This window comes from Chionomys nivalis, chromosome 13 (assembly GCF_950005125.1).
Source record: "Chionomys nivalis chromosome 13, mChiNiv1.1, whole genome shotgun sequence".
NCBI classification, from domain to species: Eukaryota; Metazoa; Chordata; class Mammalia; order Rodentia; family Cricetidae; genus Chionomys; species Chionomys nivalis.
The window spans coordinates 12,414,459-12,432,846 of record NC_080098.1 but is presented as its reverse complement, the minus strand read 5'-3'; the positions used below and the strand labels follow the sequence as shown (position 1 = coordinate 12,432,846).

Genomic DNA, 18,388 nt, shown 5'->3' with positions numbered 1-18,388 from the left:
ATATAGAACTCTAACAGTGCCATAGGCTAAATAGTACTGTGAACTATATAGAACTCTTAACAATACCATTATTTTATCTTATCATGTTATGCTATTATTTCAAATGGAATGTGTAAATCATTAATCACAGGATGAATATAGTTGTGTCTGATAATGTCACAGTTCTGTCTCCTGTCTTCATGAGAAAAAAATGACATGAAAAGATTTACCCTGTCATAGATGTGATACAGGTGTTTGGAATATGTGATTTTATTACCTCCTTATTTCTTTCAAAGTATGATAATCTATAAAAAACATTATTATACCATTATAAATGATACTATATAATATATAATGTATTTATATCTTATATAAAAATCTATATATTGTATATATTCTGTATAATAACATCATATAATTATTTATAGTTATATAATTATATATATATCAACTATATTATATATCATATATAATTATCGCATCTTTAACCTCATTTATAGATGAGAAAAATTAGGATCAGAGGTTAAATAACCTGTCTGTAGTCACAGAAAGTGCAAATATATGGAAAGTATTTTTCAGAGTTAAATGTGTATTCTATTTGGAAATTTTTTTTGAGACAGGGATTCTCTGTGTAACAGTCCTAGCTGTCCTGGAACTAGATCTGGTAGACCAGGCTGGCCTCAGGCTCACAGAGATTCACCTGCCTCTTTCTCCCAAGTGCTGGGATTAAAGGTTTGGGCCACCATCTCCCAGCTCTATCTGGAAATTTTTAAATTATACTAAAATATATAGAATGAAATATGAAAGTTTCTCTCCCATCTCCACCTAGGGTGGAGCACAAGGCCCAGAGAATCCTTCATTTAAGTTTCCCATGCACTCAAACTCCTTACCATGGTACTGAGACTCAGACAAAAGAAAGCTACAAAAACAAACAAACAAACAAACAAAAAAAAAAACCTAACAGATTTGAAGACAGAAAACCAGAAGAGAAAAAGGAAAGTCTACTTGCGAATTGAATATCTAAACTAACTTTTGAGTAGATTTTTCTCAAGTTCAAAGGATAAAGGTCAATTCATGAAAATTATGTTTCTTTATGTTAGTGTTAGGAGTATTTTCTTTCTTTCTTTCTTTTTTTTTTTTTTTTTTTTTTTTGGATTTTTCGAGACAGGGTTTTGGTTCCTGTCCTGGAACTAGCTCTTGTAGACCAGGCTGGCCTCGAACTCACAGAGATCCACCTGCCTCTGCCTCCTGAGTTGATGGAGGAAGGTCATTGGTTAATAAGGAAACTGCCTTGGCCCATTTGATTGGCCAGCCTTTAGGTGGGTGGAGTAAACAGGATAGAATGCTGGGAGGAAGAGGAAGTGAGCTGAGACGCCATAGCTCTGCTCCCCGAGGCAGACGCGATGAAGCAAGCCGCCAGGTCAGACATGCTGAATCTTTCCTGGTAAGACTGGTGCTACACAGACTATTAGAGATGGGTTGATCGGGATATGAGAATTAGCCAGTAAGGGCTAGAGCTAATGGGCCAAGCAGTGTTTAAAAGAATACAGTTTGTGTGTTGTTATTTTGGAGCATAAGCTAGCCAGGCCGGGAGCTGGGTGGCAGGAACGTAGCCCGCAGCTTCTGGAATTAAAGGCGTGCACCACCACTGCCCGGCTAGTAGTACTTTTTTAAAAGCGAGCTCTCTGCCGACACAAAATACTCCCCATCAAGTCATATCAGACCAGATTAAAAGATATCCACCTTGACCCTCCTTGGGGAGGGGGTCAAGGTTTGAGGGGCACATGGGAGGAGCCTCCAAAGATGGAGGCCGGAGGCTGGGATTTACAGCTAGTAATGAGCCTTGGAAAAGCAAAATAAATGTAATTCAAGTGACAATATTTTTTATGTATGCATGCTTACCTGTTTTGTGTGTCTTTTTAAAATTAATTTATTTATTTCTTTATTAAAGATTTCTGCCTCCTCCCCGCCACCACCTCCCATTTCCCTCCCCCTTCCCCAATTAAGTCCCCCTAAGAGCAATCAGGGTTCCCTGCCCTGTGGGAAGTCCAAGGACCACCCACCTCAATCCAGGTCTAGTAAGGTGAGCATCCAAACTGCCTAGGCTCCCACAAAGCCAGTACATGCAGTAGGATCAAAAACAGACATCTATAGAACACTCCATCCAAATAGGAAAGAATATACCTTCTTCTCTGCAGCTCATGGAACCTTTTCGAAAATTGACCACATACTCGGTAACAAAGGAAACCTCCACAGATACAAAAAAATATCAGTGTCCACCTGTGTCTTATCAGATCACCACGGATTAAAGTTAGAAGGCAACAACAATGCTACCCCCGACAAACTCATGGAAACTGAACAGTCAACTACTGAACCACACCTGGGTCAAGGAAGAAATTAAGAAAGAAATTAAAGTCTTCCTTGAATTTAATGACAATAAAGAGACAACATACTCAAACCTATGGGACACGATGAAAGCAGTGCTAAGAGGAAAGTTCATAGCACTAAGTGCCCACTTAAAGAAAACGGAGAAAGCATACATTGGGGACTTAACAGCACACCTGGAAGCTCTAGAAAAAAAAGAAGCAGACGTGCCCAGGAGGAGTACAAGACTGGAAATAATCAAACTGAGGGCAGAAATCAACAAAATAGAAACACAGAAAACAGTCCAAAGAATCAATGAAACAAAAAGTTGGTTCTTGGAGAAAATCAACAAGATTGACAAACCCCTATCCAAACTAATTAAACGACAGAGAGAGAACATGCAAATAAATAAGATCAGAAATGAAAAGGGGACATAACCACAGACACAGAGGAAATTCAGAGAATCATTAGATCTTACTACAAAAGCCTGTATGCCACAAAACTGGAAAATGCAAAAGAAATGGACATTTTTTTTAGATAAGTACCATATACCAAAGCTAAACCAAGACCAGGTGAACAATCTAAATAGACCTGTTAGTCGTGAAGAATTAGAAACTGTTATCAAAAATCTCCCTTCCAAAAACAGCCCAGGACCAGATGATTTCAATGCAGAATTCTACCAGAACTTCCAAGAAGAGCTAATACCTATACTCCTTAATGTATTTCACAATATAGAAACAGAAGAGTCATTGCCAAATTCCTTTTATGAAGCTACAGTTACCCTGATACCAAAACCACACAAAGACCCAACAAAGAAAGAGAATTACAGGCCTATCTCACTCATGAACATCGACGCAAAAATTCTCAATAAAATACTGGCAAACCGAATCCAAGAACACATTAGAAAAATTATCCATTATGATCAAGTAGGCTTCATCCCAGAGATGCAGGGCTGGTTCAACATACGCAAAATTATCAATGTAATCAACCATATAAATAAACTGAAAGAAAAACACCATATGATCATTTCATTAGATGTTGAAAGAGCATTCGACAAAATTCAACACCCCTTTATGATAAAGGTCTTGAAGAGATTAGGGATACAAGGGTCATACCTAAATATAATAAAAGCTATTTACAGCAAGCCGACAGCTAACATTAAATTAAATGGAGAAAAACTCAAAGCCATCCCACTAAAATCAGGAACACGACAAGGATGTCCACTCTCTCCATACCTCTTCAATATAGTGCTTGAAGATCTAGCAATAGCAACAAGACAACATAAGGGGATCAAGGGAATTCATATTGGAAAGGAAGATGTTTTGTGTATCTTTGTATGCATGTGTGTATGTGGTATCTAAAGGCACACATGTGTGCAGGTCAGAGGTCAGCATCAGCTGTCTTCCTCCATTGTGCTCTACCTTGCTTTCTGAGGAAGTGTGTCTCACTGAGCCTGGAGCTGGACCCACCAGACAAGTCCCAGGGATCCTCTTGTTTCAGCATGCCCAGTTCTGGGATCCCAAGCATTCGGTGCTCAGGTTCACAGGCTTGCCTGGCAAACCCTTCACTGACTGAGCTATCTTCTTAGACACCTACCATATATTCTTAAAATATGAACTGCAAGGAATTAAATTCTCAAAATTTGTGTAAAGTCTCTTCATGCCAAACCATGCACAATAGTATTAGGGAAGACTTGCATAGAGAGCTCTACCCATTTGTCAGAGCTATTGTTTTGACTTGGTCCCCCACCCCTTGCTCCTCACTTCTGTGTTCTGATTTTTTTAAAGACAGCTTCACTTACAACCCTGAGTAGTCTAGAACGCCTGTGTAGACCAGGCTGGCCTCTAATTCAGACTTCCACACTCCTCGCCTCCTGAGTGCTGGCATTAAATGGATGTGCTGTTGCACTGGGCTCTGACTTCATAATTTTTAATGTTAAAATTAAATTATACTTTTCAAGAAAAAACAAGGACAGAGTCAGACATCCATCTGATACAAGTAACCACCCTGTGTTCTTTAGAAAACTCACCACACTTACTCTAGAATGAGGGCAATGTCCATGAGTGATATTCATTCTTCTTAACTTTCAGAAACTTAAATTCTATATTTTAAAGGCAATGAAACCCAAATCCTAAATTATAAATGACCATTTCAAATTGTATGAAAAGAAGACAAGAGAGTAAAAAACAAAGTCATATACTTAAAATACACAAATACAAACAAACTTATAGGCGAGCATCCTTACCAGAATGAAGAAAAAAAAAACACTTGGGCGATTACAGTTTCCCTAGCTATAACTAGTGACATGGTCATGACTAATGTCCTTCAGTCTAGGTTCCTTTCGCCCTCAACAAAATCTCAATTGATCAGAGCCCTTAACTTGTAAGATGGCTCACTTTAATTAATTACTGAACACTAGAATGGATTGGGCCATTGTAAGTTTGTTTGCCTGTTTGGTTTTGTGGGATGTGTGTGTGTGTGTGTGTGTGTGTGTGTGTGTGTGTGTGTACAGCATCTCACTGTGCACCCCAGCTGGCCTGGAACTTGCATCAGTCATCTTGCCTCTGCCTTCTAATTGCTGTGATTATAGCATGCGCCACCACACATGGTTGTCCATTATAAGTTTTGAGCAAACTAGGTCATGGTTTCTTCCAATGGCTTTAACCACACAGTGTGCTAATACCAAGAGATACACTAATAGAGCTCATATTTTCTAGACATACCTTTTCTTTGATTGGCAACCCAACTTTCCATTGTGTATAAACTCTCTTTTTTGCCTGTTGATTCAGAGGTTACAGACCAGTGTAGAAAGTGTGCCTAGCATGGACAAAGCTCTGGTTCCATGCCTACACTACCAAAATATATGTACTTTTTCCATGGGATTTTAGATTTGTATTTGGTGGAAGATAATATAAGCAATTTCAATTCACTGTAATTACCGGATGCTTCCTTTATTATTTTATCCATAAAATATTTGAAGTAAGAGAAATGAGAAAAGATGAGGCAAGTGGTAGGAGATTAGTTATTGGAAGAAAAAAAAACTTCTGCTTCCTTGGGCTTTTGTCAACACAGAATTAATCATACTATGTTCTGATGAGTCCCACTTCTCACGGTAAAACCTGAAGAGTAACTTTCTTTAACACAACTGTGGTGTTCTGAATGTGAAATGTCCCCCATAGGCTCATGTTAAACCTTTGGTCCCCAGATGGTTGTGAGGTTTGGGAAGGTCATGGAACCTTAGGAGTGGAACCTTGGAAGAGGAAGTACATCACTAGGGGCGGGGTTTGAGGGATTATAGCTTGGTCCAACTTCCTGTCCTCACTATGATTCCTGACTGCCCATGAAATGAGAGTGGCCAGCCTCATGTTCCTGGTTCCTGGAGATGACGGACTGTATCCCCTCCGAACTGTATGCTGGAATAAAGCCTTTCTCCGTTAAGTTTCCTTGGTCAGGTGTTTGTTGTAGCAACTTGTGAAGCAGCCAAGAGGACAACTTTCAAGGTGTGTTTGTTTTTATTATTAGGAACTGAATGACCTTCATGTAGAAGCACTTTCAGTGATAGCCAACTGTCTGGAGGATATGGACACAATGGTGCTGATGCAGCAGACGGGGGACCTCAAAAAGCTGCTTTCGTTCGCAGAGAACTCAACAATTCCTGACATCCAGAAGAACGCAGCCAAAGCCATTACTAAAGCGGCTTATGATCGTATGTGTCTTCTTAACATAATCTCAACATACATTTATTTCCTTGCATTCTTAATTTTGATGAATACTTATAAAACTAGAGCATCAGTCTGTTTTTAACACCCCCTCTGGGAAGAGAAGAATATAGTTAGAACCCACGCATCTCACTTAGCCAACAAGTTACAGTGCTTGTTACAAACTTAATTATCCCATTTTTAAAAAGCAGTTCGTTATAAATTTAAGCTTTAGGTCTTTATTTCTCCAGAAATTGGAATAATACAGAGTACACATGGTGTTTGTAATTCTGTAAGTATTGTTTTGAGAGATCCACACTCGAATGACATCCAAGGACTGTTGAGTTTGAGCTGGAAACTAGCAGCGCCGTGTCATAGAGCCACAGAAACAATATGCTTGTGCTATACACATAGTACAGTTTTCATTTCTGGGACAAGCCGTGTTGTCATAATCTGTATTATAGGAGTGATTAGTTACATCCCCAAACTGAAGATGCAATGATAGCCTTAATTTATGTATATATGGGGGATTCTGTAAGTAAGAGATGGAAACTTATTTCACTCTTTCTGCATCACTACTCTTAGAAATGATGGCAGCTTTGTTTCTATGATTTACATTCTAAACAGACATACTCACATCTGTACATATGTCTCTGAGTATACTGTGGAGAGCATTTTTTTTAGCCCATATTGGATTTCCTAAAGGCTCAGCTTTAATGTTGCAAACACAAGCGTAATTGCGGCTTCGTGAGTTACACTGTCAACACCAAATCTAAAGCCAGGCTGTAAAATTAGATTTTTTTTTTTGGTTTTTCGAGACAGGGTTTCTCTGTAGCTTTGGTGCCTCTCCTGGAACTAGCTCTTGTAGACCAGGCTGGCCTCGAACTCACAGAGATCCGCCTGCCTCTGCCTCCCGAGTGCTGGGATTAAAGGCGTGCGCCACCACCGCCCGGCATTAGATTTTTTTTTTAATATTGGAAATGTATGTGAGGGGTGCTGTAAAGAAACTTTTGAAATGACCTCTTCATTGTGGGGAAGATGCTTATTGTGAGTCAGGGGGACCATCCGGAGGGATCTGGAAAGGCCTAGAGCAGAGAGAAAATAAAGTATATTGGCCATGGCCAGGGCTAACTGCAAGAGAATAGTGGAAACTGTAAGTAAAGAATAGTGAGCTTAGCTGGGGGCGGGCCAGGGATAGGTGCACTTCTTGAGATGTGCACCAGGGAGGCTTGCTAACTTATATGCTAAGTCTATTTTTCAGTCTTTTGAGGAACTTCTATGTTGTTTTCTCTAACAACTGCACATTTTTTTCCATTCCCATGGACAGTGCCCATGGTTCCTGTTTCTCCACATGATGGCCAGCCAAAACTTGTTACTTTGTTTTTTGCTAGTAACTGTACTACTAGGCACACAGTTGTATCTCATCCCTGTTTTTATTTATATTTTTCTAGTAATTAGCCATGTTAACTAACTCCTTCACTCTCTTATTAATCACATGTGTATAATTTTCAGAGAAATGTCTTAGTTGTTTGTGTGTGTATGCAGGTCTGAATGCATATGTGTGGAGGCCAGGAAACAACCTTGGGTGTTCACACAACACTGTACACCTTTTTTGTTGTTCTTGCTAGACAGGGTCTCTCACGGGCCTGGAAACTACCAAGTAGTCTAAGCTGACTGACTAGCCTGCTCATCTCTGGCCTAGAACCTACCCAGCAGCCTAGGCCTACTGACTAGCCTTCTCATCCTGGCCTGGAACCTACCAAGCAGTTTAGGCTGACTGACTAGCCTGCTCATCTCTGGCCTGGAACCTACCAAGAAGCCTAGGCGTACTAACTGCTCAAGGGCTCCACATGCCTCCATCTTCCTGGTGCTGGAATTGCAAGCATGAATCAGCACTTCTCAGTTTATTTTTAACATGGGTTCTAGGGAATCAAACTCAGGTCCTTATGACTGAACTATCTTCTGAGACCCATTGTTTTTTCCATTTTGTTTTGAGACAGAGTTTCACTAAGTGTCTATACTGAACTTGAACTCACCCTGTAGACCAATCAGGCCTTAAACTTGGGATCCTTTTCCTCAGTCTTCCAAACACCTGGGTTTTCAGGCCCACCTTTGTTTTGTTTTGACAGAGTTGTAGGGATTCTTCGTGTATCACGGATACCAACCCCTTAACTATGATTGGCCAGTACTTTTTCCCATTGTGTGGTTGCCTTTTTACTCTGATGATTACGGGTTTTTGTTTTTTTTTTTAACTCATGTGCGTTTTTATTTTGATATAGCTCAGTTCATCTATTTGCAGCATCATGTCCAAGTGCATTTGACTAAATCCACTGTTGTGAAGGCTTCTCCTATTCTAAGGGTTTCCTGCTTTCAACTTTTACCATTTGGTTCCTGGCCTACTTTGAGCTGTTTCTTGCATGCGATTTAAGCACGTATCCATTTCCTCACTTCTTGTATGCATATAGACAATTTTCCTAGCTTTGTTTGTTGGAATCCATGTTTTTCCTTTGTAACACAAAGTAATTCAGGCATATAGTCTCGGAGCTCTTTGTGGCACTTAGTGTCTTCTGGTTTTACTTCCTTATGTTAGTCCTAAAATAACTACATTTCAGCTTCAAGTCGTGTCTCCTCAGTCTTAATTTTAGGATCTAATGACTAAATCTGCATTGGCTTCGCCTCTGCCTTTGTCACTGTGTCGTTTCCTTTAACCAGGACTGTCTTAGACTCCGGCGTCCTCCTTGAGGCTCTTCCCTCTGCATCACGTCCTCAATCCAGCATCTTCAGGACTTTTTCGTGATGGTAAGATGCCCCCCTTGAGGTGTGGACATGAATATCGTGGTCAGTTACTGTGGACAGCAGACTGCTCTGCCTTGGCCTGGGTGTAGCTAGCAAATGAGGCTCTCACAGAGCCTTTGGCCGTGTTCCCCATCAGCTGAGATGTCAGCGGAAGCCGTTGGTCCAAGTTTGGATGGTGGCAGGGGTCTTCTTGTACAGCAGCGCCACACTGCTCTCTGCTCTGCCTTCTCCTGGTGCCAGTGCTAGTCAGGTGGGGGCTAATAGAAGTGGGACACATACTAAATGGTGCATAGTTTTGACCAGGAATAATTTATACAAGTTTTTCTCCTCTTGCCCCTTGGTCCTCTTCTCCCTTTTTTCTTAGTCAACCTCTCTGACAGACAAATCAATTTTAAATAGCTCCCTCTCCTCAGCTTCTCTAAACCCACTGATCACAAAACAACCTTGCAGAACCTGACACAACCAGTACATAAAGTAGTAACTGTGTCCTTTAGACAAATATATTCCTTCTTCAAGCTCGAGCTCTATGGAACACGCACTGTTGATGGTCACCTCCTCCTTACTCGTCTTCCTTGCTGTTTCTAGAACATGTCTCTCACTTAGCTCTTCCCCAGTTGTCAAGCCAACCCCTTCGCATTCATTCATCGTTTCCATACTGAGCTTGTCTTCCGGTCTCCTGTCTTGTTCCTTTTAAACCTCCCAGAGAGCTCTCACTTATGACTAATGTCTGTATCGCTTCCTTCTCTGCTTGCAAGTCTTAAATCTGTCTCTAATTCTGACATGCCCGCTGAATCTCTGCCTGCTGCTTCTTATGGATCCCAAGCACATGCAAGCACTGCGTCCAAACTCAGGCTTTAGGGGAGTCTTGAATTTCTTTGAGAATCTGATCAGAGTAAGCATGTCAACATTTAAATATGGACATTATTCTCCATGTAATCTCAGAGGTATCCTGGGCTGTCTGAAGCTACCTCTGTCCTCTAGATTATAACCTCCAAATGAGGAAAGCAAGGACAAGCAGGATCAAGCTGACAGACCCTCTCTCAGTGTTAGTTTTCGTCTGATGAACTCACACACCCTTTGGTTAGATTTGTCTCTCTGCTGCGTTGTATTCTGCCGGACAGGATTTGGGCTAAGCTATGATTTTGCAGTCATATGATCTGGTTTTGGTCTTAGTCTTTGGATTTAGAGAAATCTCATTTCTACCTATTGTTGTTCATGTTCTTAAAATTGTTAGATACAGAAGGAAAATCAAAATGTTTATTTCCGTTCTTTTTCAGGGTGTCAATGAAATAACTGGTTTCTCTTTCTGGACCTATAAGCTCTTTCTGGACCTAAAGATTAAGTGTGTGTGGGTACACATGTGCATATGCATGAGCATGTGTATGTGTGTGCACACATGTGTATATACTTGTGTGCATGTATGCATGTATGTGCACATGTGTGCAAGAGCACATGTGTATCATGGAGCATTATGGAGGTAAATGTACAGCCTCAGGTGTTGATCCTCTCCTCCCTTGTTCAAGAAAAGGCCTCTACTGCTGTTTGCTGCTGTGTGCACCAGGCTAGCTGGCCTAAGAGCTTCTGAAGAGTCCCCACCTTCTCTTCCCATCTCCTCAAAGGGATGTGCTGGGATTGCAGAGACCTGTGAGGTGCAATGGCCACCCCAGTGAATGGGCAAGGACAAGCCTTCCAGGAGAGATGGTTTCAAATCTGAGCCTCACGGTCTCTATGTGAACACACAGTGTTATTTTCAAAGGGCGTTTCTCTTTTACTAAAGAACTGTCTAGCATCTGCCTTCCTATGTGCTCTGGGGATCTGAACTCAAATCGTCAGGCTTGTGTGGCAAGCACTTTACCCACTGAACCACGGTCCTAACCCTGAGACTTTTGACAAATGTGCTTTTGGGTCATTTAAACCTGTAGAGCCCGTTCTGCTTTAAACACACGCCCAGTTTCCTGCACAAACCCTTTGTAGATCTCTACTATGATAAATTTTAAAGACTGTGAATGAAGTCAAATAATCTGACCCTGCTATAATGGAACACAGGCAAGCATGGAGATCAACCTCCACTGCCCAGCAGGGTGTCCATTTCTGGATGGGTGGTGTACCATCTCCGCTAACATCACTTACTGTAGTACTCCTGTGCATCACAACTCTATCAGCGTCCTCCTTTCTGGTCTCAACTCTTAAAATTGTTTGTCTTGAAAAAACTTGAGCTCTCTTTCCTCGTTCTGGGGATCAAACCACTCTCTTCAACATGCTAGGCCAGTGCTCTAGACTTGAGCTATACTTCCAGCTCTAAGGGTTAAATATTTACAATTCTACTTATTTGCCTGGTAATTTTCCTTTGTCCTTTCTTGATCTGGCACTTAATAAAAGGAATCCCACACTATCTCAGAACTAAGAAATATACAGGTATTTATTAATAGATAAAACTTATAAATCAGGATTCTCTGCGTGAACGATGGATAAAGATGAGATCCAAACAAACCGAACCAGCAAAACTGGGGTCCAGGAGGAAAGGCAGAGAGGAAGAGGGCTGGACGCACTACCGCATCCAGGTAAATAGTCTATGAGGCCATGCCCCAGTATAGTTGTTAGCTATACACTTTTCTGGCATGTTCTCCCTGAGTCAATTATGCAGGGACTATTGGAAACCTGTGCCAAGTAGTTCTTCAAATCCAGGGCTTTGATTTTCTCAGACTAGGAGATATCTGACCTGAAACCTTCACTCTTGGTTCTCAACGCCTAGAAAAAGAGATGATTTCATGAACATCCTCGCTTTCTGTCTTAATAAATCCACGAGAGTGAACCCACTTCTGATGGAACACACAGGCTGTTACAATCTCTGCTTCCAGCTTGTCAGTTTAGCCAGACATGTTGGAGAACCGTTCAGTCTAAGCAGTAGTGGGCCAAGGTCAACCTTCATGAACCTCTGCTAGAGACTTGGATGGTGCCTTTGTTGCTTGCTGGGTTATTAATTCTGTCTACTTGCCCACAGCCCCAAGTCACCTCTCCCTGTGTGCCTAACAGTAGGACATTTTCTGTCCACACCCTACCTATATTTCTTGTCTGTTTTTCATATTAATTTGTGGACAGTTTGACCTCCAGCTGCCAGATTCATTAGACATGCATTATTGTATTAGCTACACTGGTGAACCCTCAAACATAACAAGGATTAACAACATTATCTCCTAGTATTTTCCTTGTTGAAAGTAAACCATTAGCTAGAAGTTTAGATGTTTCTCTAGATAGAAAGTGCCATAACTCTGGACAGATATTAGTCCTTATTATCTGAGAAATAACAAAGCTACTACCGGTATTAATTTGTAGTGTGGTTTTACTTTATTTTCTATCATTAAAATGTTTTTTTTTTAGATACGTGTGTGTGTTTTTTCATTGTTTGTCCAAAACAGTTGAGACATGTAAACAAATGACAGCCATTTTTAAAGTTTTGACTTGCACTTCCCACAGTGGGAAGCAGGGTGAACACGGCACCTTTGACCTGGTACCAGTCAGAAGGTGGGAAGGTGTTAATTGCCACAGAGAGTTTTATGGGTTGGTGCTAACATCTCAGCAGGCAACAAAGGTGGGACAATGGTCAATCCTGAGAACAACCAAGGACAAGTGTTTACTGGCGAATTGTCTTCAGCTCTTTGCTTCACCCTGCTTTGTGAGCACACTCAGTGCTATTTTCAAAGGGCATTACTCCATTAGTACATAACTGTCTAGCGTCTTTATTATCTGCATAATTAAAGCACAAATACTTCTTGGCATAGCGATTCAGTGAAAGTACTTGGTTAATATGTTAATTTATCTCTTAAATCTATTCTAGCCACACTGCAATCAGCACTCTTGAGGTTTGGTGAACACAGCTGGATTTTGAGAACATTCCCAGCAGGGTTGAGAAACTAATTGCCCACAGTCTTTATTTAAATTATTTTGTAAAAATCTAATTGCCCAAAGTATTTACTTAAATTATTTTTTTAATCTTTCAAGTTTTTACATATATACTGAGTTTTTTTAATGCAACAATTATGAGCCCCAAAGTTGATCTTTTCACATTAATTGCTACTGTATCTTGCCATATTTCCCTGATAGAATCCATGCTGAGTGTTCTGTTTAGGACTTGATTCAGAGCCACCAAGGGAAAGTTTAATGATACAACTAAGTCATTTTTTTAAAAATGTGGTCAGTCTCTGGAAAAATCTCCAGTATTTTTTTGTAAGCTAATAAGGACTTCATGCATTTAAAAATATATTAGACGCCACATACTTTCGATGTTATTAACTGAGGCTTTTTAATGAAACGCTACTGCCACCATTCTGACCAGCCTGAAGCCATGCAAGGAAGAAGCATAGGACTGATGGGTTCCCAGGACGCGGCTCCTGGTTGGTTACCTGCCTAGGTCAGTCACTGGGATGGATGAGCCAAAGCCAGAAAGTCTTTGCAAACCTGACTGAATGCTGCTGCTACAGAGGAGAGCATTGGGACGTTCATTGTTAGAGAGAAGGGGGAAGTAGGCCTTAACTTATCAATGGAGACCCCATTAGTGTTTGTTTTTGAAAATATTTCTGGGGAAAAAATTAATTAAAACACATCTAATTAATTAATTCCATGTACAGATTGTAATCTAAAGTATTGTCAGTGTTTAGGGTAGCAGGTCCTTCTCTTATGTTAATGTTCTCAGACTGCAGAGTCACACAGCCTGCACACTGGCCATGAGAACTGACTTTGTTTTTCAGGCTTTACAACCCCAATGAGTAAAGACTCAAACCCACAGACCCATATTTTAAAGAAACCAAATGTAACTCAGCAAGGAATTGTTTCACAGTTCTCTCTTCCCCTCAACAGCCTCTGGAGCTGCTGACCCCAGTTCTTAGCACATTTTCAGACTCTTAAATAGTAGTAAGTTTAGAATTAAAAAGAACATGAAATTTTTTAAATTTAGAATGAGCAAAACACAAAAATAACCTTAGTATTCTAAATTCAATGTTCTGGTTTGATGTTTCAATTTAAATTAGCAAGGTATTTCCTTCAGTATACTATAAGATTGGCATTTATTTAAAAGAAAAAACTAGGACAAGAGAAAAAAAATGTTTAAAAGACAACGGCAAACAAAAATCACTTTGGTTTTCAGGCTGGGGAAATCTCCACGGCAGACCACTTGCTTAGTCGGTCCAGAGCCCTAAGCTTCTGCCCCCAGCATCTCTCTCTCTCTCTCTCTCTCTCTCTCTCTCTCTCTCTCTCTCTCTCACACACACACACACACACACACACACACACACGCACGTACACATTGGTTTGAAATTTAATATTTTATAAGGCGGTGAAGAGGATGATGTGGACATAGAATCCTAAGTGCTTTAAAAGAAAAATTATTCTAACATTGTTATATTATGTCTGATGATTCAAGTGATTTCTGTACCCTTTGCTATTTGAGCATGTACAGTTATTTGGGAGAAAGATTTGCAGGTTTTGATGAGCAGTGAGGAGAGGCAGGACCATAGGTCACTATTCACTTCTTCTTCCTCCCTGCTGCTCTTCTCCTGGAGTCTTGAATATCCGGTTCTCTGATCCTAACATTGTAGGCGTCTTAATAGTGTGTTTTATATTTAAAACAATATCAGGGACTTGGGCTTCCATACTTAGTGGGGGCAGAGCCAGTGTGAACACTGAGAGCTGAATCAGCTCGTGAAGAGTGTTAAGTGCTTATGAATTCTGAAAGTGTGCATCCTACCACACACAGCTCCCTGCCACAGTACTGGAACACAGCAGATGGGGGATTACGGAATAAGTGTGGCACCGGTCATTCCCTTTGTGTCCCGGCTGTCTTCTGAAGGTTAGCTAGGTACACATTCAGTTTAGCTTAGGCTTGAACGTTAATTAAAGTTTGCAAATGGCTTCTGTCAAGTGGTAAATAGTAATAAAGTTTTTACCTGAAAATTCTGACATGCTCTTCCTTTTGGTTTATGAAAGCGAAAAATAGAAAATTTTTTCACGAACAAGAGGTTGAAAAATGCCTGGTGACCCTCCTGGGATCTGACAGTGAAGAAACCAAGATTGCAGCTGCCCAAGCTATTTCAGCCATGAGCGAGAATTCCAGCAGCAAAGATTTCTTCAACACCCAGGGTGAGTAAACCGGGGACTGCCATGTTTGAAGGTTACTGTGCTCCGGGTTGTCTGGAAGGGTTTGAACTCACGGCTTACACTCGTTTCTTTGTAGGGATTCCGCAGATAGTTCAGCTGCTCCGAAGTGACAACGAGGAAGTGAGAGAGGCAGCTGCCCTGGCCCTGGCAAACCTGACCACCCGCAGCCCTGCGAATGCCAAGTAAGTACAGGGACGGCACTGGGGCCACAGCTGTGACAGTCGGCTTTTAAGGTGATCCATATTTTTTTTTTTTTTTTTTAGGTAATCTGACTTTCATTATTTCTCAGGGTCTCTTATGAAAGTAGTTTCTGATTGGCCTATCCCCCCCCCAAAAAAAAATTGGGACTATTGGATTTTGTTGAGAAACTTCAAACCATTATACCAATTTGTCAAGTTAAATCCTTGAGTTTGTGTGTACTTGCTCCTCTGTGTGTGTGGGGGGTGGTGGTGCATGTGCGAGCATGTGTGTATGTGTGTGTGTTTACATGTCCATGTGTACAGATGCATACAGAGTCCAGGCATCATTTTCTACCATTTTCACTTGGTTTTATTCAATTTTTACTATTTTATGTGTATGGATATTTTGTTTGTATATCTGTGCACCATGTGTGCACTCGGTACCCACAGAGGCCAGAAGAGGGAATTGGATGCCCTAGAACTGGAGTGACAGACCCTTGTGTGCAGCCACGTAGGTGCCAGAAATCAAGCCTGGATCCTTTGGAAGATCAGCCAGTGCTCTTAACCACTGTACCATCTCTCAAAGCCCAAATTCCCTTCATTTTCTTGAGACAGTCTCCCACTGAACCTGAAGCTCACCAATTCAGCAAGCTTAGCACGTCAGTGGGCTCCAGAGACCATCCTTGCTCCTTTTACCCAGTGCTAGGATTACAAGCATGTGCAACCAATCCTGACACTTTTCATAGGTGCAGGGATCCAGACTCAGGACCTCATGTGTGTGCAGCAAGAGCTTGACTGACCAAACCATTTCCCCAGCCCCTCTGCTGATGCATACAGCTTTCACTTCTGATGCAAATGAAAGTAAACAATGCTAGAAATATCCTTGACAACATTACTAAAAACAGTAGGTAACTTTTAAAGAGTCTCAAGATCCATTTTGAAAGGATGTAAACATTAGAGAAAATGGGAGCATTTTAAAAGTGAACTAAAGGCAATGAGCACAAAGGAAGGAGGGTGGGGAGGAGATGCCTCCTGATTATGAGCACTGTTGGTGGAGGCCAACCAGACTCCAGAAATAATCACACAGAAATCTGTATTAATTGCAATACTGTTTGACCAATAGCTTAAGTGTATTTCTAGCTAGCTCTTATATTCTAAACTAACCCGTCTCTATTAATCAGTGCATCATCACGAGGCTATGATCTACCGGCAAAGTTTCAGTGGACTCCAGTGGAGGTGTCTGTCTCCTGTGGCAGCTACATGGCTACTCTCTTACTCCACCTTCTTTCTCCCAGCATTCAGTTTAGGTTTCCAACCTGACTTTACTCTGTTAAGCCATTGACTAAAAGCAGCTTTATTCATCAACCAATAAAAGCAACACATAAATAGAAGGACCTCCCCCATACCAGGAATACCACACGGTGGAATGTGTTTTGTAATTATTTTTAATATTTGTTATCTAAGTAGTCCATCACTAATGAGACAAAACTCTGCAATCTTAGCTGACTTGCCAGGGTTCACCTGTGTGGAAATAGCTGAGCTGGAGACTGAGCCCAGGTCTGTCAGATACCAAAGGCCATGCTCCTTTCTCCACAGAAGGTGATACAGTCTTGCAAGAGAGGGATTTCCTGAACCCAGCTTTCATAAATAAAAAAATCCTTTCCCTTCCATGTGTCTCACTTACTATGCAAACTAACAACTATTTCTCATCCTTTTGTGTGTGTGATGTTCTGGCTAAAGTTCCCTTTCTAACTTGAAGCATGTCCTCCTTTTCCCCTCATAGAGCCTTTTTCTTGACCATTCTTCCCCTTTTTCTACTCCCACGCAAGCATTTTATAAGTTGTTAGTGGAGTGACTAAAATCTAACTATGGCCTGTGAAAGCCGCCAACACCAAGGGCACTCCTCTGTCAGAGCAGTCGGCATGGCTTCTGGAGCCAGCGGCATCACTCTCTCCACCCAAGTGCTGGCTTTTAGGGTGCCTCTGACCCAGGAAGCAACAGTTTAAAGACAGCAGCTCTACCATTTCTGGAAGTTTTATCAGTGATATTAAAATCTCTCTGTCATCTGCTTGGATTTATGTATTATCCGAAATGCTGTTAACAGACAGCCAGAGTGTATGCCCTCCTCCAGAGTGTATGCCTGCCTTGATCTGAGTCTGGCCTCTGTGAGTTCACAGTTCTGCATAAACCCAAGGAGGTTGGAGGCAGCTGTCCTCTCAGGTACTTGTCTGCTACAACTAGATTCTCTCACCTCTTAGGAGTGCCCTTCATTCCTTCCACCTTTCCTCGCTTGTGTTTGGAAAGGCATTCACGGGTGCTCTTTGAGAGAGATCTGTATAGTCTTACTTTTGGTTTTTTTTTTTTTTTTGATCTAAAAATATTTTTGAAAGCAAATATTTTTAAGATTGATATATTTATCATTTTAGATGTATGAGTGTTTTGCCTGCACATATCTGTGCATAGCCACATTCGCAACCTTTCAACGTCAAAAGAAGGCTTTGGGCCCCTGAGATTGGAGCTGACGGCTGTGGTGTGGGTGCTGGGGATCACTCCACAGTCCTCTGGGAAAGTAACAAGTGCTCTCAACTCCTGAGCCAACTCCCCAGTCCTAAAATAAATAGTTTTTGGAGTGAGTCAGTCTTGGTATATTTGTGCCAGATGCTGAAAACTAGAATCAGAAAGATCTTATAGTCAACCCATATCAGGGAAGCCAGCCAACTTGGAGATCCTTCTAGAATGCTAATAACTCGATGATTATAAAGTCAAATTCAACAGAAGTGACAGCAAATGCGATTGGTTATTTTTAATAGAAAATGTTTTCTCCGTTGTCTGTGTTTAAACACCAGTTAGCATAAACCTGGCTTTCCTGGGGTCCACAGAATTCTCTTTTTCGAAGCAAGCTATTTCACAGAGACTCTCCCAGCACGAGCCATTCTGCTGCTGGGGTGGCTGAGTTTGTTTTTCTAATTGCTTTCTGTGGCTCATTGTGAAGGAAGGGGCAAAGCCAGTGCTGAATCCAGGTCCATTTGAGAGCCGTTGGAACACTTACCCACTTACCCGTTTCCAACCTGATTAGTAACAAGGCCCTGGAGTCGCCATAAGCACTTTGGGCGTGTCTTGATGACTCCTGTCTCCTATAGGCACCTTTTGATGTGCCTAAAGTGAATTTCTAATTCTTTTTTAAAATAATAAATTTTACTTATTTTTGAAATACAATGTATC

At 41.2% G+C, this 18,388-nt stretch overlaps 1 protein-coding gene across 7 annotated transcripts in view; it reads left to right on the top strand.

Moving 5' to 3' along the window:
* Positions 1 to 18,388, top strand: part of Armc3 (armadillo repeat containing 3) — an 83,197-nt gene that overhangs the window by 23,947 nt on the left and 40,862 nt on the right. For all 7 annotated transcript variants that reach the window (XM_057787467.1, XM_057787468.1, XM_057787470.1 and 4 more), the window contains exons 8-10: positions 5,866 to 6,049; positions 14,817 to 14,969; positions 15,064 to 15,169. In XM_057787467.1, the coding sequence (XP_057643450.1) occupies positions 5,866 to 6,049; positions 14,817 to 14,969; positions 15,064 to 15,169 (443 nt within the window). The remainder of the gene's footprint in view (positions 1 to 5,865; positions 6,050 to 14,816; positions 14,970 to 15,063; positions 15,170 to 18,388) is intronic.